This window comes from Fusarium fujikuroi, chromosome FFUJ_chr07 (assembly GCF_900079805.1).
Source record: "Fusarium fujikuroi IMI 58289 draft genome, chromosome FFUJ_chr07".
In the NCBI taxonomy this organism is placed as follows: domain Eukaryota; kingdom Fungi; phylum Ascomycota; class Sordariomycetes; order Hypocreales; family Nectriaceae; genus Fusarium; species Fusarium fujikuroi.
The window spans coordinates 907,268-931,051 of record NC_036628.1 but is presented as its reverse complement, the minus strand read 5'-3'; the positions used below and the strand labels follow the sequence as shown (position 1 = coordinate 931,051).

The 23,784-nt window shown below is 48.2% G+C and overlaps 10 protein-coding genes; 4 read left to right on the top strand and 6 right to left on the bottom strand.

The window, feature by feature from the left end:
* Positions 1–832: 832 nt before the first annotated feature.
* On the bottom strand, positions 833–3,435 carry FFUJ_08798 (related to lactose regulatory protein; the record flags this gene model as incomplete). XM_023580460.1 has 6 exons in its annotated part: positions 833–1,212; positions 1,262–1,473; positions 1,523–2,781; positions 2,853–2,910; positions 2,974–3,045; positions 3,095–3,435. 6 exons carry the CDS (start codon positions 3,433–3,435, stop codon positions 833–835), a joined length of 2,322 nt encoding a protein of 773 aa, XP_023433233.1.
* Positions 3,436–8,352: 4,917 nt separating this feature from the next.
* Positions 8,353–9,292, bottom strand: FFUJ_08799 (related to chitin binding protein; the record flags this gene model as incomplete). XM_023580459.1 has 3 exons in its annotated part: positions 8,353–8,531; positions 8,584–8,948; positions 9,012–9,292. 3 exons carry the CDS (start codon positions 9,290–9,292, stop codon positions 8,353–8,355), a joined length of 825 nt encoding a protein of 274 aa, XP_023433232.1.
* Positions 9,293–12,160: 2,868 nt separating this feature from the next.
* On the bottom strand, positions 12,161–13,537 carry FFUJ_08800 (uncharacterized protein; the record flags this gene model as incomplete). The annotated part of the gene is made up of 1 exon (XM_023580458.1): positions 12,161–13,537. One exon carries the CDS (start codon positions 13,535–13,537, stop codon positions 12,161–12,163), a length of 1,377 nt encoding a protein of 458 aa, XP_023433231.1.
* Positions 13,538–14,886: 1,349 nt separating this feature from the next.
* FFUJ_08801 (related to HD family hydrolase) lies at positions 14,887–15,753 on the bottom strand (the record flags this gene model as incomplete). XM_023580457.1 has 2 exons in its annotated part: positions 14,887–15,463; positions 15,512–15,753. 2 exons carry the CDS (start codon positions 15,751–15,753, stop codon positions 14,887–14,889), a joined length of 819 nt encoding a protein of 272 aa, XP_023433230.1.
* A 1,119-nt stretch (positions 15,754–16,872) lies between these two features.
* Positions 16,873–17,399, top strand: FFUJ_08802 (related to Putative protein-tyrosin-phosphatase; the record flags this gene model as incomplete). XM_023580456.1 has 2 exons in its annotated part: positions 16,873–16,987; positions 17,074–17,399. 2 exons carry the CDS (start codon positions 16,873–16,875, stop codon positions 17,397–17,399), a joined length of 441 nt encoding a protein of 146 aa, XP_023433229.1.
* Positions 17,400–17,574: 175 nt separating this feature from the next.
* On the bottom strand, positions 17,575–17,957 carry FFUJ_08803 (uncharacterized protein; the record flags this gene model as incomplete). XM_023580455.1 has 3 exons in its annotated part: positions 17,575–17,616; positions 17,669–17,704; positions 17,757–17,957. The coding sequence occupies 3 exons, from the start codon at positions 17,955–17,957 to the stop codon at positions 17,575–17,577; spliced, it is 279 nt and encodes a 92-aa protein (XP_023433228.1).
* Positions 17,958–18,501: 544 nt separating this feature from the next.
* FFUJ_08804 (uncharacterized protein) lies at positions 18,502–19,242 on the top strand (the record flags this gene model as incomplete). The annotated part of the gene is made up of 1 exon (XM_023580454.1): positions 18,502–19,242. One exon carries the CDS (start codon positions 18,502–18,504, stop codon positions 19,240–19,242), a length of 741 nt encoding a protein of 246 aa, XP_023433227.1.
* Positions 19,243–19,710: 468 nt separating this feature from the next.
* FFUJ_08805 (uncharacterized protein) lies at positions 19,711–20,049 on the top strand (the record flags this gene model as incomplete). Its single annotated transcript, XM_023580453.1, has 1 exon — positions 19,711–20,049. The coding sequence occupies one exon, from the start codon at positions 19,711–19,713 to the stop codon at positions 20,047–20,049; it is 339 nt and encodes a 112-aa protein (XP_023433226.1).
* Positions 20,050–20,485: 436 nt separating this feature from the next.
* Positions 20,486–20,878, top strand: FFUJ_08806 (uncharacterized protein; the record flags this gene model as incomplete). The annotated part of the gene is made up of 1 exon (XM_023580452.1): positions 20,486–20,878. One exon carries the CDS (start codon positions 20,486–20,488, stop codon positions 20,876–20,878), a length of 393 nt encoding a protein of 130 aa, XP_023433225.1.
* A 509-nt stretch (positions 20,879–21,387) lies between these two features.
* On the bottom strand, positions 21,388–23,128 carry FFUJ_08807 (related to transcription adaptor ADA2; the record flags this gene model as incomplete). XM_023580449.1 has 2 exons in its annotated part: positions 21,388–22,905; positions 23,036–23,128. 2 exons carry the CDS (start codon positions 23,126–23,128, stop codon positions 21,388–21,390), a joined length of 1,611 nt encoding a protein of 536 aa, XP_023433224.1.
* Between the last annotated feature and the right edge of the window lie 656 nt (positions 23,129–23,784).

Below are 23,784 nucleotides of genomic sequence, written 5' to 3'. Positions count from 1 at the left end.
AGAATTTATACCTTGGCTACGAAACTCCTGTTCGAGGCCTGTGAATCACTCACAGATAGAAACCCAAGGATTATCGCGTGCTTGCAGTGGCCGTCACCTCACTAGAGGCCCTACACCAAGGCCCAGCTATCTTAGCGCTTCTATTTGTTACAGTTGTAAATGTAGAGGCTATGTTGCCTGTGCCTTGTCCATGGCATTGAATGTGATGGCTTAATCTGTGGCCTTGATACTAGGCATGAGTAAATGAACTGGAAGCGGGATGCTGCATTCACTGAAACATCAGCCCAAATTGATGTGTGAAATTGAACCAATTGAAACTCAAATTATGCCTTGCAGGCACCTATCAAATTTAATCTTTAAGAAAGCTATCTTCTTTTATGTGGTGGTCGGCCTCCAACAGCTGCGCCCTGCTACTGTCGTGGAGTTTCATCTCCAGAAACGAGCGGATATTCCCCCTTATGTTGTCTCTTTTCTCAGGCTGTTGGTTGACCCCTGCAAAACGTCGGCCAACTGCCATAGCTAGCAGGGCTGGCGTGATGTGATCTTGAGAGGCACATACAAATTCTTTCCTATAAAGGATAACTCCGGGCAGATGAGCACCCTTGAAATGCGCAGACCCTGGAAAAGTCCACCCCGGCCACTTATACCGGCCTGTTGGCCACGGCCACTAGAGGCAGCCACAACAAGAGCAGAACACCAAAGACATCTGAATTGAAGCTGAGACTCAATATGACGTTCATTCATTCCATTAATTCATGCTGGGGTATCTCGCTAGCTAAATAAAAACGCCTATCCTTTTCCCAATCCCGTGTATATCTGTATATATAACCAATCACCACAGAGAAGCAAACTCCGTAACAGGCATACCGCAAGATGCGAGATCCTGCCTCTTCATATACCAAGCCTCAAACAAAGCCATCTCCACAGCCCCAGGAGCCTCTGTCAAGTTCGACAGCACAGGCCCAACAGTTTTGGGCTCCAAGGCAGGGTCCAAGACACCGCGGGGAGATACACATCGAGATGGAGGCTGCAAGGCAGACTCGAGAGTATGGACAAATCGCTCGGCGAGCGGGTGCGTTGAAGTTGTGTATTGCTTGGCTGTCGCGAGGCATCGTGTGGCTTCCTCGGTCACAGGGGCAGGGTTGGTGATTATGTCTCTGAAGAGAGGATGTTGGACCAAGACGGTGAGGGTCATGCCAATTATACTAAGGGCTGATGGAAGTTAGAATAAGTATCGTAGTAGGAAGATATCTTGACTTACCAATAGCAGAATGACTCTCGGGAGGGCCGTCAAAGGTCACCAATCTCCTCTCACGGGCCATGATATCTTCCAGCTCCACGCTTGCAGCATAACACGACTCGAATAGTCCTGCGAGCATCGATTTTGCCATTATTGAAGTTGGTTGTGTTGAATTGCTGCTGATGAGCTTCATGATAGCTACTCGGGGAATCAAAGCCTTGGTCTCAAGATATCTATCATTTGTTAGCTTATGGTGTCTCGACATGTAGTTCATCAACATACCTCATGCGCAACAACGTTGCTTGGCGACGGAAAATAGCCTCGGGTTGTGTGCAGGGGAACTTGACGCGCAGATGCTCAGGGATAGCGGCGTGCCACTCTTCTAAATCGCAGTCCAGCTTCAGTGCATCAGACAGAATATCAGAGACCGATTCTTTACCAGAATCTGTTTTGCGGCTGAGAGAATCTTGAATAGGCTGGAGAATATTGTCGTACAGTTTCAAAGTTTGGTTAAAGAAAGATAGTCGTGGAGGGGTGTCGCAAGGTTGAACTCGGTCGGGGTTGTGAGGAAAAGCCTCAAGATATTCGTCGTCGATTTCCTGGGGAAATGTGCCAAATGTCGGGTTTGTCTGGCTTCCAGGGGAATTCTGCATCCTGACAAGCAGAGCACAAGCACACCATGTCCTTCTCCGTTCCTCGCGTTCAGCCTGAGCCTTTCCTGGGAGATCGATATGGAGCATAAGACCTTCTGCGAGTCGAAGGGCCATGCCAGTCAGCATCCAACTCTCTTGGACCGTACCCGCTCGTCGCAAGAATCTGGCATGAACAATCAAAGCCTGTACCACAGGAAGAGATGATACGGATAAAAGGTCGACGAGGAGAAGAGTCTTGGCTTGCTGGTGAAATTCGAAGGCGTGAGATACGTGTGACTCGGCGGATTCTGTGATCGAGGTTTTGGCAAGTTGGCCAATGGCTAGCATTCCTAAAAGGAGAGAGTAGGTGGCTGCGAGTTCGGTGGCTTCCTCGAGTGGGATATCACGGCGGTAACGAGAGTTTGCAACTGCGATGAGACGGTGATATCGTTGGTAGAACGACGGTCGATGGATAACAGGCATGGTGATCCAGTCAATGTTGAAATACTCTGCTAACAACTCGTCCATGAGGTCTGCTGGTGGGAGGGTGATCTTCTGGAGCATCAAAGCCGCCTTGACGTTGGAAGAATAGGAGCCGAAAGATGAAGGCTTGGCTGGAGCAGCATCTTCGAGATCATCGGTTAATGGCGGACTAGCACCCATGAGATGATGCGAGCGAGAGTAGTAGCTGGCTGGTTCGTGAACTACAGGTAGTGAACCAGCTCTGGAAGAGAAACTGGGTAGAGAATAGCCAGAGTCAGCGTGGATTGGAGGAAGAGCATGATCAACATGTCTTGGAGGTTTTGCTATACGCTCAGACACAACACTGGGTGAGGTGGATAGTTTTCTCCATTCTTCTTGAGCAGGCGTCGTAGCGACGAAAGCATTGTGGCCGTGAGCTACTAATTCCTAGAGGGCGTGTGAGTGAGAGTCCTGGGCGTAGGGAATATGAGCAAGGTACTTGTTATAAAAAGACTTACTAGCTGCTTCTCCTTCTCTTCAAGTTCCTGGACTCGCTTCTGGAGAGCACGGATGTAGCTATCATTGAGTTTAGTATCTTATCTATATGATCTGATGGTGAGAATTGTGGCTTTGACTCACCTTCGCGATGAAGCGATGGAACCTTCATGCTCAATCTCGGGGTAAACACACTGATCAGCACAGAGACCGCGTCTGGAACACGAATCGCAGACAGGTCGTGCACCGTCACAGCGAATTTTACGATCGCGACACTGTCGACAAGCCAAAGACCTCGCCTTTCCCGGTCTGGCAGAGGCAGTAGTTGCGTGTTGTCGGCGGGCGGCCGAAGCGGAAGCCGATGACCCGGGAGATGAAGCCTTTGACTTTGTCATCCTGTGTCTCTGTCCTTTTGGCTTCTCGGGTCGTCGGTCTCTTCTCCTTTTTTTGATTTTGGAGGTTGAAGCGACGGGGAGATTGACAGATGCGGGTCGTCAATTGATATCCTTTAGATAGGGAAGAAGGGAACGAAAACGAAAAACTCGGTCGTGACTCGTTCACCCCTTGACCATGAATGCGCTCTAAGACGGCCGCCGGGGTGGCCATTTTCTCGCGGTCACGGTTGTCGGTAGTCGCCGAGTGGTTCTAGGTTGCAAGTGGAGATTTCTGATCCCGGGTGTCGGGACGTCGGGGTATCATCACTGCACCGTGATATATGGCATTGCATGATAAACTGATGCAATAGTGACTGAAAGTACTCTGACCTCACTCTTCTACAGTCTCCATAACTAATTCCTCTATCCTCATGCATTCCCCGGACAAAGAAAGGGTCTTGATGACGGTGTCTTGGGCATGTCCCAAAATTATATGGAGACGGACGGATCATCGGCCATCGGTCATCGGCTACATTCATTGGCGTTGATGGTCATCGGATCCATCAAGGGCCTCGACAACTCCCCGACCTCCCCGACATCCAGAACAAGGGTCAACGACATGGCCTAATTACGTACATACAACAGAATCAGGCAATTCATGATGTTCGCTTCGACAGCCGTAACTTACAAACCGACTCGTTAACAAACTTTGATATTTACTCGAGAAGACCTGACGAGGAGACGTATTCTTAATAAGTCTCAGAGACCCTGACCATCAGTAACACAGTCTATCACCCCATTTGTCTCATTCTCTCAACTCCCCGTGATAACACACACGATCTTTCTTCACTCTCGGTCCGTCGCGCGGCCTCTTCCCTCCGACTTCCGCCACTAACTAATCGTCGATTCCACCCACGCCAAGCGTCGGTCGAGACTTGCACGAGCTCCCCGTGACCCAGTGACGCCACTGAAAATCTCGTCCTCTCCTTCATTCCCGTCTTTTGTCCGGCGTATCAAGAGCATGTCACCGAGAGCCCGTCATAGGCGAGCACATCAACACCACAACGACGAGCTGATAGCACACTCCAGTACAATGGCTGTCAACATGTAGTCATACCCTTCAAGTTATCAACTATTACATGTCTCCGGGTATGATAAACAAGGTACCTGACCTACGAACCATCTCCTAGGTACTCGTTGTGCTCAAAAAAACGGGTAGAGCTGTTATTGTCAGCCTCAAGTTGAAAGAATAGCATCGCCGCTAAATCCTCTAGAAGCGACTAAGACCTCCTCTGCAGCATATTTATACAAGGTCTGCGACATGTCTGGAAGGTCAAACTCCGTGCTCTGAAGATGAAACCCTCAGCAACGACTTCAAATTCATATATTGTCTCCAGCTGGATTTTCTCCCCTGCAGTTGGTTACTAGCATATATTTCAAGTTATCCTCTCAGCACAGGACGAAACATATAATACTGTAAAAGCATTAATTGAATTACATAAAAAATCACTCAAAGACATTTACTCCCAACGATCTTACCATAATCGGTATACGTTACCCTTCACGGCCATAGCGTTTGTAAGTCGAAGACAAGTGCTGGAAGAGCCTCCTAAAGATAAAAGGGAAACAATCTTAGGTTATCCTATAGGCCGGTGCCTCTAATAAGCCTTGGGTAGACAGTATTAATAAGGGCCGGGCAATGGGGAGCTCTCATGCCGCTGAGGCTTCTGGCGTTGAAATATGGCATTAAAAATTGAATGGTCCAATGTTTTACTAATGGATAGTAGATCTAACTAACCAAGGCACTTTTGTCACTTAGGATAAATGCCCCAAGTTTGGATGCTTCCCCTAGCCGTCAAGATTTCTTCGCATCACCATCATCTGTTTCTTCTGGTTTCTTATAGAATATTAGCCATACTCACCTGTTACATTGCCACTGACTTTTCCAAAATGACAACTTGTTCCCATATTCTGTCCGGTATTATGGCTTAATACCGACACAGATATGGTTTTTGCAGCATGAGTGTTGCAATGACATCTGGTCAAGTCAACATATTCTCGAATACAGTTTTTGACGGGGAGCGTGTATCTCATCTAGACCCTCCCTTGCGACGCCAAAATATTCATTCATCCTATGCATTTTGATATCTTGCATTGCCAAATTTCTCAGAAGATAAGTCAGGCCTCTGGTTGAAGAATATCAACCTTAGTATCATGAGGTCGGACCGACTCAAAAGTGCCTCTATGATCTCTTGATGATAAAAAAGGAGAAAAGAATTCAAGAAGACCGTGTCATTGCTTTACTATACTTACTTAAAATCAGCTGTCTGGTTTTTAAAGATTATTATGGCATGGGGCTGTCAACAAGACCAGGCATTATGGCTACGGTAGGCTCTACAATCCGCAGCACGATGATGACACCCTATTGACGACATGTTACACGGTAAATCTAATGGTGATGGGTCTGTCTATCTTATGTGCTTTCAGTCCCATCGAACTCCAGTTTAGGAGGCAACATATTGGCACACATCTTGTTTGAAAACCAAGTCCGAACATCTTCCGTAATATGTGAAATATATTATATCTCGATATAAGTAGTGTTGTAACGCGTACCACGATATGTTAAAAGTTCTTGATAATCGAAATTTCAGTAAGAAATATTGCCCAAACCAAAGACAGAGCTTTAGACACGTCAATGAGACCCAATAGCAGCTGCGACGAATGCTCTGGAAGAACAAGAAGTCACTACTCGGCTATCAGAGTCCTGGGGTGTGCTTTCAGTAGTCGGGGAATCAGTAGTGTAAAGCGGGGGCGATTTTGAGGCTTCTGACCAAGGATTGCATAGACATCCAGCTCGTCCTGTTCATCGGACTGGACTGTTTTCTAAAGATCATGATAGTACTGTGATAGGATTATACTCAGATGCCTTGAAAAGATACAAGCTTCTATAACACCATATAGCATTATACAATCACCCATCTCCAAGCCTCAAGAAGCCAATAGCAATATCTCAGAGCCTTGCATTGATCCATCGAAAGCCACTCCCGTGCCGCTCCCATATTCCGAAAACGGGAGTTCGGGTCACTCGCGAATCCGACTGTCTCAGACATGAAACTGCCGTGTCACCAAATACAAGGGCAGTTGCATTTCCATTAAATAAACTCATGATAGCATGTGAGACAAGTGCTGGTTAAAGTTCAGTTGACAGACAGCACGTCCATGTTACGTTAGATATTTTACCAGGATCAAGGGACGAGACGGCCGTTGGTTAGAGTTCGTGAGGTTTCAGGGGATGATATGCTTAAAATGCCAGGGTCTAGAGGTAAATTGTGTCAGATGTATTTATGCATGTCTTGACTCGGGGCAAGTCTTGGCAGATGAATTTACGAGTCTTTGTAATTAATGCGTTCATGTTCGAGTCTCTATTCACACTCTGTACGGCTTTCGCCTACGGGACAGGGGATGTTGAAATTCGGTAGATGAAATGCCAAGAGTCCCGCCAGGTCGCCGAATTCACGGCTGCCCCGTCATGAAGTTGCCGGTGTATTTATCCGTGATGAGATGCTGAATAATGCACCTAAAGTTATGAGGTTGGGTTGAGATTGGTGCACACTGATTATCCCATAATACTGCTATTCTCCTAGACGGCCATATTGGATGTAGTGGCCTTCGGCAGATGAATTTACGCCGTAGATGTTGGAGGCCTTCAGACCACGCCAAGCCATGAAAGGTCTAAAGTCGTACCATTTGCCCATTGCGTGTTTGATCGTTAGTCATCCTGCAACCTCTTGACTTCATGGGGATATGTGATCTTGAGGAGGCACGAGAGGATCCATGACTCTTTGCTCGGAATCACCCTGAGCATCTCAACACTTGAAGCCGCCCGGCTGTTATCAAGTAGAGTTGATTTTAGCATTGTATTTATTACGGAGAACTAAGGGGCCAATGGAGCAAAAATCAAAAGATTTACGATCATAACCGTTGCTGAGGACCATGGTGATACTCTGACACCCAGTAACACGTCTTAACACATTCAAAATTCTGGCAGTCTATTAGCTTGGTTTATTTGACCAGGATATCAATAAACTTTCCCAGATCAAGTGATATACAAGTCACAATAACAGAGTGGTTGATACTGTCAGACTTGCTCTTGAACATTGGTCAAACCCCAACTTAGAGGACCTACGATACAAGTCTTCTAGCTAGTCATAAAGTCGATAACATCTATAACGTTTCTCCCGTAACTTTGAATGTGAGAGGTCAACTGAAACATATAGGGATTGGGATGGACTTAGTAAGTACTTTAACGGCAACAATGAAGACCATCTGAGAGCCTGTTCAAGTCAACAGGTTGTGTTTACCGAGCAAAGCTACGGGATATGGGTTCAGAAGGCATCAAGGTTAATGATCTACAAATGATTCACATATTTAATGCTATGACAATAACACGATCCAACAGGAAATGCTCCAAGATTCTCTTGTCACTGGATGAGAAAATAGCGCTAGGCAACAGCAAGCGTTGACGCGAAGTCTTTTGCCCCCACGAAGACATCGCAACGATCGTCCATCAAGACCTCAAACAAGTAACAGCCGACTAGTGGTGAATGAACTTACAAAAGATCTGTTTGCTTAGCCTACCTTAGTCAATTGACTTGGTATCTACCTCGGCATAAGCTGAGTGAATCTCACTGCTTCGCCAATGCTCGTATAGTCCACATGTCGGGATTCAGGGACAAATTGGGCTGCAATTGCTGACAACGCATTGTTTTCCGTATCTTGCATCTTGGCTAGTAATCGCGATGATCTCGTGATGCAATCAAGAGATAAGCGTCAAAAAGTCCAAGCTCCTGCATTGCTGACTCGCGAAGGATGCCACAATGGTAGGGTGTTACTGGGAGTGGACCTATCGCATGTAAGACTTTAAACTCTCGTCAAGATATGCTTAAATGGACCTTTAATTGAGGCGTTCACTTCTTGCTACGGTAATGTCACGGTGAAAGAAAGAACAATTAAATAGTGAGGCCGTGTATTATAGAGACATGTTCTATTGTCTATATGCGATATTAAATGAGATATGAGCAGTGCAGTTCTTTCCAATGATGCATCCAATAAATCGTAGTCACATCAAAGAAACAGTAGACAAAAGCGCTTAAGCGTGGTGAGCGTGGCGGCGGAAACGAGATCGCTCAATGTACTCAGACAGAGAGCGCTCATCAACAGTCTTCTCATCCTCAGCCTCCTCATCATCCTCAAAGTCACGCTTGGTACGCTTGGTGGTCTTGTACCAGTTGGCAGCGGGGTCACCGAGGCACTGGCCAACAGTAACAGCTATAGAAATGTTAGTAGTGACAAAGGAACAGTGATTGTAGAGAATACTCACGAATGCGGGTGCTGCGCTTGACGGCATCGAGGACCTTGGGGATGAGGTTGCGGACAGTGTTCTCGTGGACATCGTGGAAGAGAGCAATGGATCCACCGTTGGTGATACCCTTCTTGAAGAGGTTGAGAGCAGTGTTGGTCTCAGCGGGGGTGTTGTACTCCCAGTCAAGAGAGTCGACATCAGCATTGATGACATGGTATCCCAGAGTCTTCATGACGGAGAGGGTGTTGGCGTTGTAGCTGAAGTAAGGGGGGCGCATGTACGTGGGCCACTTTCCAACGATCTTGAGGAACTCAGCCTCCAGACGAGTCATCTGGGTTCGGACATTGGCGTTGCTGATGGTAGCAAGGTCGGGATGGCTGTAACTGTGGAAGTGTTAGCATTATACGAACTGTCACACAGCATATCATCAATGATGAAACACATACGTGTGAGAGCCGAGCTGGTGACCCTCAGCGACGACACGCTTGACGGTAGCAGCGTAGTCGTTGATGTTGGCCCAGTTCTCGCCGTTCATGAAGAAGGTGGCCTTGTAGCCGTACTTCTTGAGCTGGTCGAGAAGCTCGTTGGTGTAGGCGAAAGGACCATCGTCGAAAGTGAGGGCGATGTTCCTGTCGACAGTGCACTTGGTGATGGCGACGCCGACAGGGACAGCGGCAGCGGCAAGCTGCAGCAGGCCGGCGCAGGTAGCGAGGACAGAGAAACGCATTTTTGCTGGAAGAGGGTATTATATAAGAGTATAAGAGAAACGACAGTACTGAAACTAGAATAGCTTCAAAAAGAGGGATAGAGAGGAAGAAACGAGTGAATGAACTGCGGCTGTTGAGTTGAACCTAAGAACGTCTAGAACAGCAGAGGAATCTTTCTTCATATATACTTATTTCTCGTCCCCTTCAGATTTTCTTTCACGGGTTCTAGGGAGAACTGCACAGCGCAAAACCGTACCGAGCTGAACCACCCAGAGCCGGGTATGGGTGTGGCAGCTATGAGCATGGGTATCCCTCCCCTCAACCTTGCCCGTCGACGTACGAGGCCCTTATGGCCCTTGATAGCGCGTACCTATTTGTGCAGTATTAGTCCTTTAGTGTGCAGATGAAAAAGACTGCAGCAGGGGTTATGAGTTCAGAGACTGGCCCTGGGGTTTCATCGTATGCAGAGAGCTGGAGACTCGGGAATCTTGGCAGCGACGGAACCTTGCATTTAAACTGGCGATGATTGAATTGTGCAAGTGACGAAAGAGTCGATATTCTTGCGCCATGTTCCTCTTTCTCGTCCTCATGGGAGCGTATCTCGTGGTTCAATGGCTCTTCATACGAGATCACACCCATGTCCATGGTATTGCGCTATCTAATGCGGGACGATCCTCGAGCCAATCTCTTGTGCAGGGCACTGTATGTCTCAGGTACTCTTGTAGCACGACCCGACGAGTAAAAAGAGCAACAAGAGCATTATCTATTTCCTCGTGAGTCTTACAGCAGCATATGCCATGTGCTCACAAGACAAGAGTTTCAGCCACTATTGGACAGACGATAAAGGGCCCTCAGTTGCAGGCTCCAGGGGTTAAGTGCGGGTAGCGGGCGTGACCCCCCCTGGAAAGGCTCACTAAGGTTAAAAATTAAATAGCCAACGTTAACGTAACCTTAACCTTAGTCTGGGCTCTCTTCGCGATTACCGAACAGGGCTTGTCTCACGAGAACCAAAAAAGTGAAACCTGCTGAACCTAGGAACGGAGAATAACCCCTCGAATGGGATAAGAGGCTTGGCCATCGGGCATCCGCTTTGAGTAGCCGCCGACCTGTCAATACCTAATACCCAAGTAGATTGACCTGCGAAATAGGGGACGGTAGCATTTACTACCCACCGACAAGCTGAGGAGAGACATGGACAAGGCTTTATTTTCTCACCAGAGCTGTGGTATTGGTATTGGTTCGATAAGATGCAATTGCACGTACGACGCCAAGATAAGAGCAGCCTTGTTTCTCTCAGTCTTGTCTTCACTGGTGACTAGGTATCTGATGTACGAACTCTGCCTGCAGATCGGGATGCTCACTGCATTAGATAGCGACAAACAATAAGCCACTTGACGTATGCCAATGTCAACCTCAACACCACGGTCTATAGTCTATACGATACAATATCCTCAACCGAAGAAATTGCCGAGCATCACTGCCAAGTAAAATCTCATCAACTCGACACAATTAGCTAGAGCTTATTCCTTCTCCCCAATAACCGTGCAGTCCGAAGAGTCCACTGTCTGTTCTCACGGTCTCGAACCAGACAGAGAGAGGGAAGAGAGGCCCCCAATTTTACCTTAGTCTCGCGTCGATAACCGAACTCATCCATCCATATCCACAATGGATGCTTTATCTTCAGGAGAGTGAGACTCTACCAAAAAGCAAGGACGAAAAAAGAGACAACTACAACAGTTAATAACCGTAATAGTCACAGTCAGCGAAGGTTAAAACCTCAAGCCGGACATCAAAACCTCCGAGTAAGCCCCCTTTCTCATCAAACATGCATCTCTTGCAAATCATTTATGGGGCCATCACAGGTTTCTTTTGCTGAGAGATTACTGATATGCAACTCCCATCACATCAAATGTTTCCAAAACTAGTAGCCCGAGGACCTAAAAATGGGCATCTCCAAGCCTCAGCCGTTCGATCTACAACAAGGTAGACCTATATTTACCTATACGCCAAGTCCATCTGCCTGGTTAACGGATAGCCTGCCTGCATAGCATAAAGGAGACCAGAAAACAACGCACCCCATCTTCAATGGACGATCACCGGTGTCCCTCTGAGCTGGCCTTGCCAAGACGTAGCCAAGGCTGATTAACAAAGACTAACGTTCTCACATAAACAGCAAATACGAGGACCTCAAAGACGTCAATCAACAAGGCCGACAAAGACCGTCAGCCGCAGGGAACATCCATGAACGGGAAGGATTTGTCCTGAGGTTCCCCAGATGATATCAAACGTGCAATAATAAACTAGGGGCTTCGATGCTCCGCTTCGGGTACGATATCCCGGGCCTAGAGAGACAGCCTGGTCGTTCTGTTGACAGCGAAGCCCCGTGTGATTGGAGCGACTCGTCTCCTTCACGTTTTCCCTATTATAGAAGCTGGGTTGGTATATCACCGTTTTCGCGGACATCCATCCTGGTAGTCCGCTACGGAGTTAAACAGGAGTTTAAGACAAGAGAAGAAAGGTTTTTATGCTTATTTAGACAAGGTTATCGATCCTCGAGGAAAACGAATAAATCAGGCAGTTATTTATGACTGCCAAGAAATCAGTCAGTCAGTCAGTTGTGAGTTTGTGTATGTGACTGATACATGCAAAGAGTCAGTTTCCGTTCGCTTCAACGCCCAGATCCTTAATCAGCTCCCCGACGAAAAGAGATCTCCCCTTTAACAAAAGTCCTGTCAAAATCCCCAACGATGCTGCCCAGGCAGTAAGAAACGAAAGAAATGAGGGTATCAGTGAGAGATTTCACGAGGTAGGAAGGTGGCTTCAAAATGTCTAATGGGTCGTCACGAGGTAGGTAGATAGATGGATGGATGGATGGCAGCTGGAGTCGTTCACAGGTCATCCTCCCAGTTACCCTCCACTTCAATCGTCGTGCCCAAGGCTTCTCTACCCTGGCGAATCATGTCCTGTAGTTGTTTGTTGAAAGCGTTGATCCGCACATCTGCATCTCGTTCTTCCATCTTACGGCGTGCTGCGAGATGCTTGGCTTCTGCGGTCAGACGGGGACTTGCTTCTGCTGATGTACGTCCTGATGCTACTGAGGCATTAGAGTGAGACCGGCGGTGCGACGACGGCTTTGTTATCGGCGATGAGATGGTGGTACTTCGGCGAGTGGAGCGAGTGGGTTGAGGTATCCTGCTGGGCGATTCTATCCGAGGAGAAGCGAGGGGAGCAAGTGACGCGAATGACGCGGTTGATGCAGGCCGTGGAGAAGGTGATGCTGCTGCGTGTGATAGACGACTAGTCGGGCGATTGGTAGTGGATCGTCGCTGACCGGGCGTAGAGGCAGTAGAGAATCGGGCTGATGGAGCGGCACTGATGCGTCGACCTGTAGTCATGGAGGGGCCCGAGTTTCGTGATCGAGGGGACGGTCGATAAGATGGACGTCGCAGCGGAGGCTCAGGCTTGGGTTCAGGCTCAGCTGGTTTCTCATCACTCACCATGACCCAATTCCTGCCAAGTTCATCTTTCGTGTCTGTATGTCTTCGTTTCGGATGGGGTGCTGTAGGCGTAGATGCGCCGCTGTTGCCACCTTGTTCTGCGTTATCAGACTGACGTTGGTTGAAGTAATCCTCTTGCGATGGCGGGAATCGACCGGGAAGATGCTGCCTCTCGAATAGTGTCTGGTCCAACTCCTTGACCCTGCCGGAATTCATCGTAAAGGCCTTACCACCGCCAGCCTGGAAACCTCGAAATGAGCCTGTCTTGCAAAACTCCCATACACGTCCAACAACACCTCCTATAGTCGAGAATGCGAAGCTTCCCCAGCCTTGGGACTGTATCGGCTGAGGAGGCAGATTGAACAGCTGTGTCGGTCCAGCCCCATGATCGATATCGTCGTGGGTTCGTTTTGAGCCAAGCGCCTTGCGATAATCTGTGTCCGAATACATGCTCTCGTCGAGAATGCCGCTATGAAAAGGACCAGAACTCGGTGTATCAAGCTGTCCAGCAAGTTGGTACCGCATCTCCTCATTCCTCATCTGAGCCACTGGCGTTCCAAAATAACCATTTCTATCAGAATCATCCTGGAAGCGGAACTCCTGAGATCGCGATATATCATGGCAAGGTCTCTTTCGTTTCGTAGCTTGTCCGTCGGGGGTTGCTGTGCTATAGGGCGAAGCATATCCGTAACTGGTGCTAGAGCTTGGTGAGATGGGTGGGCGAAACAGGCCAGGGTGCACGCCTTCTCTATTGAAGCCGCCCGACATATGGAAATGCGAAGGAATCGTCATTCTGCCTGGGGGTAGGGCCTTCTGATTTGATCGGTATGTGCGCGCAAGAGCGTGGTCGATAGATAGACGAATGACCTTATCGAGTGGAGGCGAAGATGTAACTCACGGCCAAGCTTAACAGCAGCCGAGACACATCTCAGATCGTCTATCGCACAAGCGGGTCTGGGGTAGATGCAAACCGAATATTCGGATCTGGAGACGAGATTGCAATCGACGGGGAAGCGATACTCGAAGGGCGATTTGCGATGGCGATGGGCGATATTGTTGAGCGCCTCGTGACTAGGTAAGGTAGGTGAGATAGCAGGTTGTGTCTTGTGATGACGGTCGCATGGAGGGGAAGGCTGCCTGGCTGCAAGCGCCCAACTCTAATAGACGCAGCCAAAAGTATGGCGCTCGTGTGAGAGGGGAGGGCACCTTGGATGCACGCACAGTGTTGGAAATGCCGCCTTGAAAGTGAGGCTCGATTATGGATTTATGATGTATTGGATTAGAGAGATGGTCCTGGCGGCAAAATGTCGACGGGGCAAGTAAACAATGGTTGGGGGGCCAGCGCCTGTAGCCGGCGTCAGACACGAGGTGTGATTGGTCAGTTGGTAGTGATCCCGGCAGTTGCTTCAACAGCCGCGATAGAGAGCACAGTTACTCTGTACTCTACTCTGGAGGTAATCTGTATGATGAGAGAATAAGACCTCAAAAAGACTCAATATCTGACGAATGTCCAGGTAGGCAGTCAGGCCCATCCACTTTTGTCAGGAATGGTATGCGGAGAACGGGAAGCTTTCGGTTTGTTGCCGACTTAAAGCTCCAGCTTCTTCTTGTGTGGCTGATTCCAAGAGTTTGGTCCACTTGATGGAGATCGGCAGGGTTCAGCTAACCAAGAGCATCAAAAAGCGAATATTAGAGGAGAATTAGAGAAGTATCAGAGGAGTATTAGAGGAACATTAGAGAAACAGCTCGTACCCAGTTACCAAAAAGCTAAAAGGTCTCCCTTCTCTCCTATCTATACCAGATATCAGGCTATCGGGCTCATTTGCATTTCTATATTGTCTTGGTTTAATTACTCTAATATCCTTGGTTGTCCTAGACGATTAATGATCAACACAGGGGTCTTCAAATAGATTACAACAATGAGGGTTCGTGGAGTTCAAGTGTGCTTTAACATCGTTAATCGTTGCCATTACATCTATTCAGTCTATGCCTCATATCGCGTGAACCGCTCTAACCCCCCCACTGCGTCCAAACACTTCTATGCCATATGCCATGACCTCAACTCATTGGTATCATTCGCCCATCCTTCTCATAAGTCTAAATTCGTATCCTATCACTTAATCCTTGTTGTAGTAGTTGTCCTGCTGGCCCTTTCGCTCAGATGTAACACCTCCACTAACACCCTGCTCCCCATGGACATGCTGCTTGCTTCCCCAGAAAGCCTCCCGCTCCTTGAGAACCTCCTGGCCCCAGGCCTTCATCTCTGGCAGCGTCATTCTGGTTGCGACGTACGCAAACTCGCCAAGGTCGACTTTGCCCTCGCCGCGCTTCTCATACTCCACCATCTGCAGCAGAAGCTCCATCTTGTCCACGTCGTGCACAAAGTGACTGTCCAGGGTCTCAGAGTCCTCGTATTCCTGCCAGATTGCGCGGATGTCCTCGCCTGTGGTGCCGCCAGCGACATTTCGTAGCAAGTTCTTGGTCAAAAAGTCCATCGTCTCCGCTTCGCGTCGGCTCTTCTCGGGCTTGGGAACGCCGTCAACGGGTGTGATATCGCCGACAAGTAGCTCCGCCATATCGTGAATAAGACACATCTTCATGCACTTGGGAAGGTCAAGTTTCGGGGCGAGAGAGGGAGGCGCAAACATGGAGATTAGAGACATGCGATACATGTGGTCGGCGATAGACTCTCCCCTGTGACATGTTAGTGACGTCTTGGAGTCTGGAGACCAATTTCCTTACCTAGAGATACCAAATCGCCTCCATCCTTCTCGCTTGGTAGTCTTGAGTCGCTCGAGCATGTGGAAGAAGGGGAGCGGCGAAGAGGAGTCCTCAGTAGGCGCACCACCAGGAATCTCCTTGACCACCTTGTCAACGGTCCACGGGTCAGCGACCTTGACCATGGGCGTGAACCCCAGATCTCCAATTACTTCCTCAGGGCGAAGATCCACACGTCCATTCTCCTTCTCCGGTTGCGAGCCCATCTTTGCAGTAGAGTACAATCTGTATCGTCGCGGGGTAAAAGTTGAGTTGCTGGTGCAAGGTAAAGAAAGTGGTCGCAGCGAGTTGAGAGTAATTTTTACGGTGCGAATCGTTTGCGGCAGTCGCATACAAACAGAGATGGTCATAACAAGCGTAAAATTGACAAAAGGGTCATGAAAACAAACAAGAGCCTAGAACAACAGAAGATTGTTGGTTGAGCGGGTAGTTTGTTAGTCTAGTTGGTGGGTTTGTGGTCTAGGTTTGTGCCAGTGCGGAATTGATCAATGGTCAGCTAATGGCCCCGGTCGTTTGGTGCGTCATATGTCATTTTACAGGGGTAGAAGCTGGGGGATCTTGTCTCTGTCTTGGTGTGACTACAGGGTAATGGCACCATAATCACTTACACGGTGATACAGTGAGCTTGGTTTACTGGCCATGTTGTGAATCGCAGCTCTCAAGGGAGTTTCTCTATTTCGAATGGTATTCAAACACTAGGTACCTACAATATCGAGGTTTTTAAAAACAAATAACAGTACGTCACTTAAGTTGGTAGGTTTTGCTCTCAGTGTTTCGCTCCTCAGAGTCAAGAGTTGTCCACTTACATTCGTAACAGGATGATGGTGTGTAAAGTCTAGCACGTGGAGTCTCCAACATAAAGTCTCACTTATACATAGGAAGATTTTGAAGCAAAAACTTGACCATGGAACTGTCAAGCCAATAGTTAAGCTTCGGTTGAGTTGATTTGCTTTCTACGCTGGAGAGCACCATCACCAACACCGATACTGGCCAGCAGAAGAAAGAAAACTCAGCCCCTCGGTCCTAAGTGGTAACAAGATTTAGGTAACTTGGCAGAAGTTTAGTGTACGTTTAGGATATCATTTATTGAGTTTATTTTAATATGCTATATCGAAGTCCGATGTTTTCTTGGTCCCCGAGGATTGGTCACGCACGTGGGGGGTTCCGCCGCCAAGGACCAAAAGGAAATTTAGCTCCGCCTCAGTCAGATCTACATGAGCCTCATCTTGATCCATTTCGGGTACCTTTCCCAAGTATCCCAACCTCACTCCCGCATGAGAATCTTACAAAGAATAGCCGCGTCTTTTCGTCCACAGGCTCGCCCAATGACAACAATCGCTTCACTTAAGCGGCTTTCAGCCAAATCCCTCTCTGAGAAGATCCTCGAGGAAGTCAACGCCACAGATCCCACATTCGCTGTTATCGATGTTCGTGATAATGGTGAGTTCGCATCCAAACCTTTATCCGAAAAGAAAACTTCTTCTCAATTCCATTTGCTTCTGTGCCAGCTCAGCTGACTTTTCAAGATTACATTGGCGGACATATTAAGGGCTCAACAAACATCCCCGCACATACTCTCGACGCCATGATGCCAACTCTGGTCCGTCGCCTGAAAGACAAAAAGACAGTTGTCTTTCACTGCGCACTGAGTCAACAGCGGGGCCCTAGTGCGGCACTAAAGTATCTGCGTGAGCGGGATGGTCTGTTGAAGTCCATGGGTGAAGACCCCAAGGGAGAGAGCGGTCAAGATGTTTATGTGTTGGACAGGGGATTCTCAGGATGGCAAGAGGTTTACGGAGAGGATGAACGATTGACGGAGGGATACGTGAAGGATTTGTGGGACAATTATTAATTTATTCAGAGCTAGAGTTGATTCTTCCGATAGAACCCCTACTTCCATCTCATGATTCCCATTGTGTTTTGAACAAGACTTTTCGAGAGACTGGACCAGGCAAAGAGAGTGAGGGCAACCAAATGATGACCTCTAAAACAATAGGGTACTGTGATGAGGTGATTTATATCCGTCCTCAGACAGAGAGAAAATGGCCCCCATTCCGCTTCATGTCTGACTGGAAGAAATGTTAGCCCAATAACACTGACTGTGAAGAAGAGTCTACTTACAGATACACCATGATCGCCGATCAGCTTAAGCCATTGCTTCCGTCTTCTTCAGCTTGCGAATTTTTAAGAACATAAGAAAGATGATTACAACGAGAACGCCGGTCACTATCCCGAAGACCGCAGTGCGCTCTCTCGCGTCCGCAGGGTTCGACCACCAGGTGAACCCGGTTGAGTGATCGACTGTGCCGTATTCACCCTCGGAGGGATGGTAGTATCCATCCCCCTGAACATCTCGAGTCCGGGGCTGATACCCGTTACACATGTTGATGTTGTCTGGCAAGGGTGACATGGTGAGGGTAGTGGATGATTGTTGAGAGGTCGGATGTTCTGGTGGTCTTGGTGGATTAAAGAGAATAAGAGGCGTGGTTAGATTTGAAACAGTATAGGCATTGATGCGGTCGACGTGAGTGAGCTTTTGATCCAAAGGTCGAAAAGTATAACTGATTTGGAGGGAGGAGTTCGTAGAACTTGATGACTTTATATCTCCTGGATGCGATTGGGTCAGCCGGAGGGACTTATATAGTTACTTTCTTCGGAACCACTTGCAAAAGCTTCCTTCGATACTCTCAAGGCCTATTGAAGCTTTGGGTAAATCGAGAACCCAACTTTGAACACGGCCGTGAGCTACTCCTCCATAATTGGTCAACCGAATAGGGCAAAAGAAAGGAACTTTCATCAAAACTCACACCCAAGTATTATAAAATGATGCCTTTTTCTATGACATGTCCATGCTTTCCCTCCCGAACAGTCAAACACTTATCAAGCCGATTCTGTGAGTCCGCTCGACATAACCAGCTTTTCTCAAACCTCTCTCAAAACCCTCATCCTTCAAAATGTTTGTTTCGTCATACGACAACATCCCTAAGGGGTCACCTCTGACTGGTTTCCTCGACTCTATCCCTACCAAGTCTCGTCTTCCTGTTCCCACCAAGACCCCATTCGCCCAATGGATACCAGACTTCAAGACTAACAGGCCACCACTGAAAGAGGTGTCAACCACAAAGGGAGACAAGAAGTTGAGGCCTGGTCACAGTCCCCCCCCAGCTAATGTCAAGTTCCCTTCACCCACCGATGCTGTGCGCCCAAGTCGTCTCCCTACAGCTAGTGTCTCCCACATCACCGGCGCTTCTATCCGTCCCTCTTCTCTTCCTGGCAGAATCGGTGTTCAGACTAGCCAATCTGACGAAGAAGCGTCTGCCCACTGCGATGGTCTCCTTGTATTTCTCATCATACTTCTTCTTCTAGGCGTCTTCAGTGGATATCTCCTTCTCATGCAGTGTGCAGGAAGCCTTTTGAGGCGTATTGGTCGAAGATTTGGGTGGAAATGGGTCAAGAGATCCGACAGTGTAGATCTCGAGAATGCGATCTATCACTTGAAGGATTGTCCAGGCGCATTCGAAGAGCACCATCTCGTCTTGCTCCGGGAGGTCTTGGCAGATTACGGAGATTCTTCGTATGTTCGAGCAGGCGAAAAGGCTGCTGAAGAGGGCCGTCTGGATTCGACCTACTGCTCATCTCTCCCTGAACCTCGGTCTGCTCGTATGGCCCCTGAACACTCCTTTCACTGCTCCTAGTCCAGAGAGCCGTGCGCGCCTAAGACTTACCCTCTGAAATGCCCATAGCCAAAGATTCGCGCGATCTGATCATCTGGTCATCAGCTGGAAGAGGGTTTGCTTTCTTCGCTGTGATTGGGTAAGCTTGGGAATAACTCTGCAAAAACACTTGTCCATGGCTTCGTGATTGGAAGGAACTAGGCAGCTAAGAGTCTATACTAGAAAATGGAAGTTAGAAATGTGCGAGGACCAGAAAATAAAAGCTTTAGCAACTTGGACTTATCTTCTCATAAGAAGTATCTTCAGTGAAGTAACTCAAATACCAGCATTAACTTGCCTGAGCATTAAATTAACCCTGAGAGGCAACTCGGGCTATATAAGAGAATCAGACTCACTTCCATGACAGCATCATTCCTTTCCCTAATTTTCTATTACGCCTCGACTTGTATCCACGAAGAAACGCCTCTATTCTCAATCGAACGAGACATCATGGACGCAGACACGGTAGTACTAGGGTGGGCTATACTCAGCGTTGTCATTGCCGTCGTCTACTGTATTTGCTATTGGATCGCCTATGGCTGTAAATCGAAAAAACAATTTCAGGATGAAGAGCAAGGAGATTTCGTGGTAAATCGGGAGGAAAGCTATGAGAGCATTTTCGTCAATCCCCCCGAACAGCCTATGCCGTCTTACACTTCAACTTCCCTTCGCGGATCTCGCAGATCTCGCGGATCTCGCGATACTGAGCTTCCGCCTTACAAACCTATGGGTACTCCTCCGCCTTCCTATATCCCAGCATACAAGGCGCTTCAACCAAATTCAACGTAGCCATCGCGTGGATGAGGTGTCCAAGCCCATGATCTCACCGGCTTCGAGGCTTGCGCTTTGGCGTGGGTGATCAGGCCTTGGAACTCTATCATTTCACTTCAGCCACATGCACCTCGAGTCGATCGAAGTCTCATATTGTTGCTTACCAAACTCAACTTGAAACTCTCGTTACTTACTCACCGAATCATTCGAATCCACGACATATATCATCAAGGTTATCCGCCAATACATTCCCCCCCTTTTCTACCCAACTCAACTTTCGACTGGCTCACCACCAAACAACCTCACAGTCAAAACTCATTCCATCAAACATCCTGCCAATAGCATCTGATATACTGCAGCTCAAAAAATACTTGATAACCTTCGTCACTTATACCATCCCTACCCTTATCACTTCATCAATCACGATCAATCACGAGACCAAAAGAAGCCCAACATGAACGTCCCTATACACTATCAGCCTCACCAATCAAATGATGACCCTTCAGGAATGTCCATCATTTGCATCATTTCCTGGACTATTGGTGTCATGGTAACAGTCGGTTTTATCGTCATGTTCGCCAAGTGTCTCATGGTTCGTCGATGCCCGCCATGTCCGCCTCCAACAACATCAGGACCTTCGAGACAAGGACCTCTGTACCGTGAGCCCAGGTACCCTTTGTACCCTGAGCGTATAGGCATTGCACCTCCAGGTCCTCCGCCTCCCCGAGAATACGAAAGCGATCTTGAACAAGGAAGCATCGATGAACGTGCCGTTGGAACCACCAACAGCTCGAAAGTTGGTAACCAACCTCGCGTACCACCACCTCCATATTGCCGACGATGCTGATATACATCTGTTGGATCATGCTGCTACTCCCCAGATGCCGAGAATTGCACCAGGCATTGCCTATGATGTAGTCTTATTTGAAGAAACACACTCTATGTTGGGGGATCGGGTAGATATTAGCCAAGTTGCAATTGGCTTGGATCAGGAGGCAGATGAAGGTCAGGAGACTAGGCACATCACTGTAGAACTAGTCCAATGAATGAATTCAGCACACAAAACTATGGACTGGTGAAACTCTAAGACTGCCCTGTGAAATACATACTAAACTTTACTCTAACTGTCTAAGTATTTATATACTTAGGGGCGAGTTCTTATATCGTCTTATACCTGTAGATAGGTCCAATAGCATCTAATTGGAGACCCGAAAATGAGTAGCTAATTCTTTCAACATTGTACTGGCGACATCTATCCACAGAAGCCTAACATATACTACATAATTTCCAGCAAACGCTCAGCGCCAATTCCATTCCTCGTCTTCAAAAGGGTATTATAAACAGTAAACAACCAGATCACGCCTTGCCCACCCATCCTGAATTAATAAAGAAATCGAAGATGCGACCTCCCTTTTGCGAGTCCAACCTACATATCTCTTTTGCCTGCTTCTTCTTCAACGTGCCATTTGTCTTGAGAGCCTCCTTGAGGATCTGCTCCTTGATCATGAGATATGGCTTAGGCTGCAGTCTGATGATCTCGCAAAGCTTGACCTCTTCTGGTGTGAGGAGGTGCAAGTCTGGTGCGGTGTCTTGAGTCATGGGCATCGGTTGTACGCCGGAGATGGGTTGGGCCGTGTATCTCTGCTTAGGAGCTGCATGGCCATTTACTCCATTGACTCCGTTAATTCCGTTGGTCACTCCATTGACTTGGCCATTTGTTTGGCCATTGGCTAGGCCATCAGTATGACCATTTGTTAATGGCTTTACATCACCATTGACTTCCGCAGCAGGCGTTGGTAGCAGTCTAGCAGGAAGTTCTGGGGCGATAAGAAGAGCAGATCCACTCGGTGGCTCGGGAGGAGGAGGTTGCTTAGACCTCTGTGCAGATGCCAGTCGCTCGCGATCCATGGAACCCATGGGAATTGCCTTCTGGATCCTCGAAGCTTTCTCGTTCTCGTACTTTTCACCACTTCGAAGGTCACCGATACGCATGTTCCGCCACTCTTGTAGCTGCGTAATGGCCTGTCGTAGGTTGAGTTCATCGAGAAGACCTTGATTGAGCTCCTCAAAGTCCTGCTGGTTCATCATGCGGGCGAATGGCTTAGCCTTCTGCAGCAAATCCCTTTCTTCCTTGGTCCGCCTCTTCTCCAGCTTTGTGTTCTCTCTATATTCAAGAAGGTTGTGCTCAAAGATAACCTTTTTACGCTCTACACGTTGTGTCAGTCGAGCGTTGTAAATGTCCATCACTGTAAGCTTGAGTTCCATTTCAGGTTCAAGCTCGCCTGTCCTGGGGTTCAATCCATCGCCTGGATCAAACTGCATAAGTTGGACAGCTTCTTCTGCCTCATTTGCATATTCGGTCTCAAACTCCAAACGACCAGGCATGTATCCTTGAATCTCGTGGCAGCTAGGTACACTAGCTGTTGGCTTTGTTTTAGGCTGTAGAGCGGGCGCGTTCTTAGCTGCATCTCGTCGCTCTTCTATTCGTCGCTTCTTGCGTGCCTGAAATTCTTCTCTGGGTATTTCGTTGGCCAATTCGCAATCGTGAGGGCTACAGCGTTTGGGCAGTGGAAAATGAGGCGAGTCGACGTAAGTCGATAAGTAGTGATCGCGAACCTCGTCCTTCTCACGGAAGCCGCCAATATGATCTGCGATATCGGCCCAGGAGCCGAGACCATATATTTCGGCGCCCTCAAGGAGGAGTAATTCTTCGTCGGCGCCCCATTCTTTCTCAAAAATGGGGAATGAGTTTTGTTCAATCACACGAAAAGAGTGTGTCGCAGGGTCGTGAGCATTTCGTGATTCACCTTTGGCGAAACACGAGACGCAGAGGTCGAAGTCACTGCAGTCGGAGTCGGCGCATCGGATGCGGACCTAGGTCAACACCAACATGATTAGCAACTCCATCATGACATCGCATTGAGTTTAGCCGGTATATCTCCGAAGCGCGTCTTTACGTTTCCAAACAAGCTTCGGGCAACAGGCAACAGAGCAAATGACCTACCGTAGATGTAATATCTGATGAGCACACATCGCAAACGTACTTAACACCACCTTCGCCACCTCTTGTGATTGTTTTCTTGCGTATCACACCCATATCGCCGGCTGCGATGTCGGGCCGGGAGGTTCGTCGTTACCCCCCCTGTCTTGAAGTAGCAGCGGGTTCGAGGCAGCGCAAGGCGCGATGGAAGCGCAAAAGAAGGAATTTTGTGATGCGCGATTGTTGGGGGCGATGACGCGACGCGAAATTCGATGAAAAATGTCGGTTTGAGGTGGTTGTTGATGGAATTGGTGATGGGTCGATTTGTCGAGGGGCGGATGTTGTTGATTATGGCGTCTACGCTTGCTCTGACAGGAGCTGGCCTGGGGCTGAAGTGCACTGGACTTGAGCTTGCAGGGCGGATTAGGTTGTTTCGAATGGGGAGCCAGTATCCGCTAGCAGCAACCCCACGCTCGAATCATCATAAGTCACGTGGAAGAAGTTCCCCCGGACCGCATATCCCCGCTTTGGGCAAGTGACGTGGGAATGGCAGAAACCTTCAGACTCGAGTCCTTGATAGTCGACAGAGAAGTTTAGACAATACTAGGATATTTTATGATATCCTAGCAACAGTTTAGTTATGCTATTTGACTCTTTTCATTTATTCTCCCATCTAATGTAAGGTCTAAGTCTTCTGGCATCTTGAGGCCCCGGTACGAGCGTGCGTGACGCCATTCCCCATTATTGAATCTCCACAGTCTGGAAGTGACAAA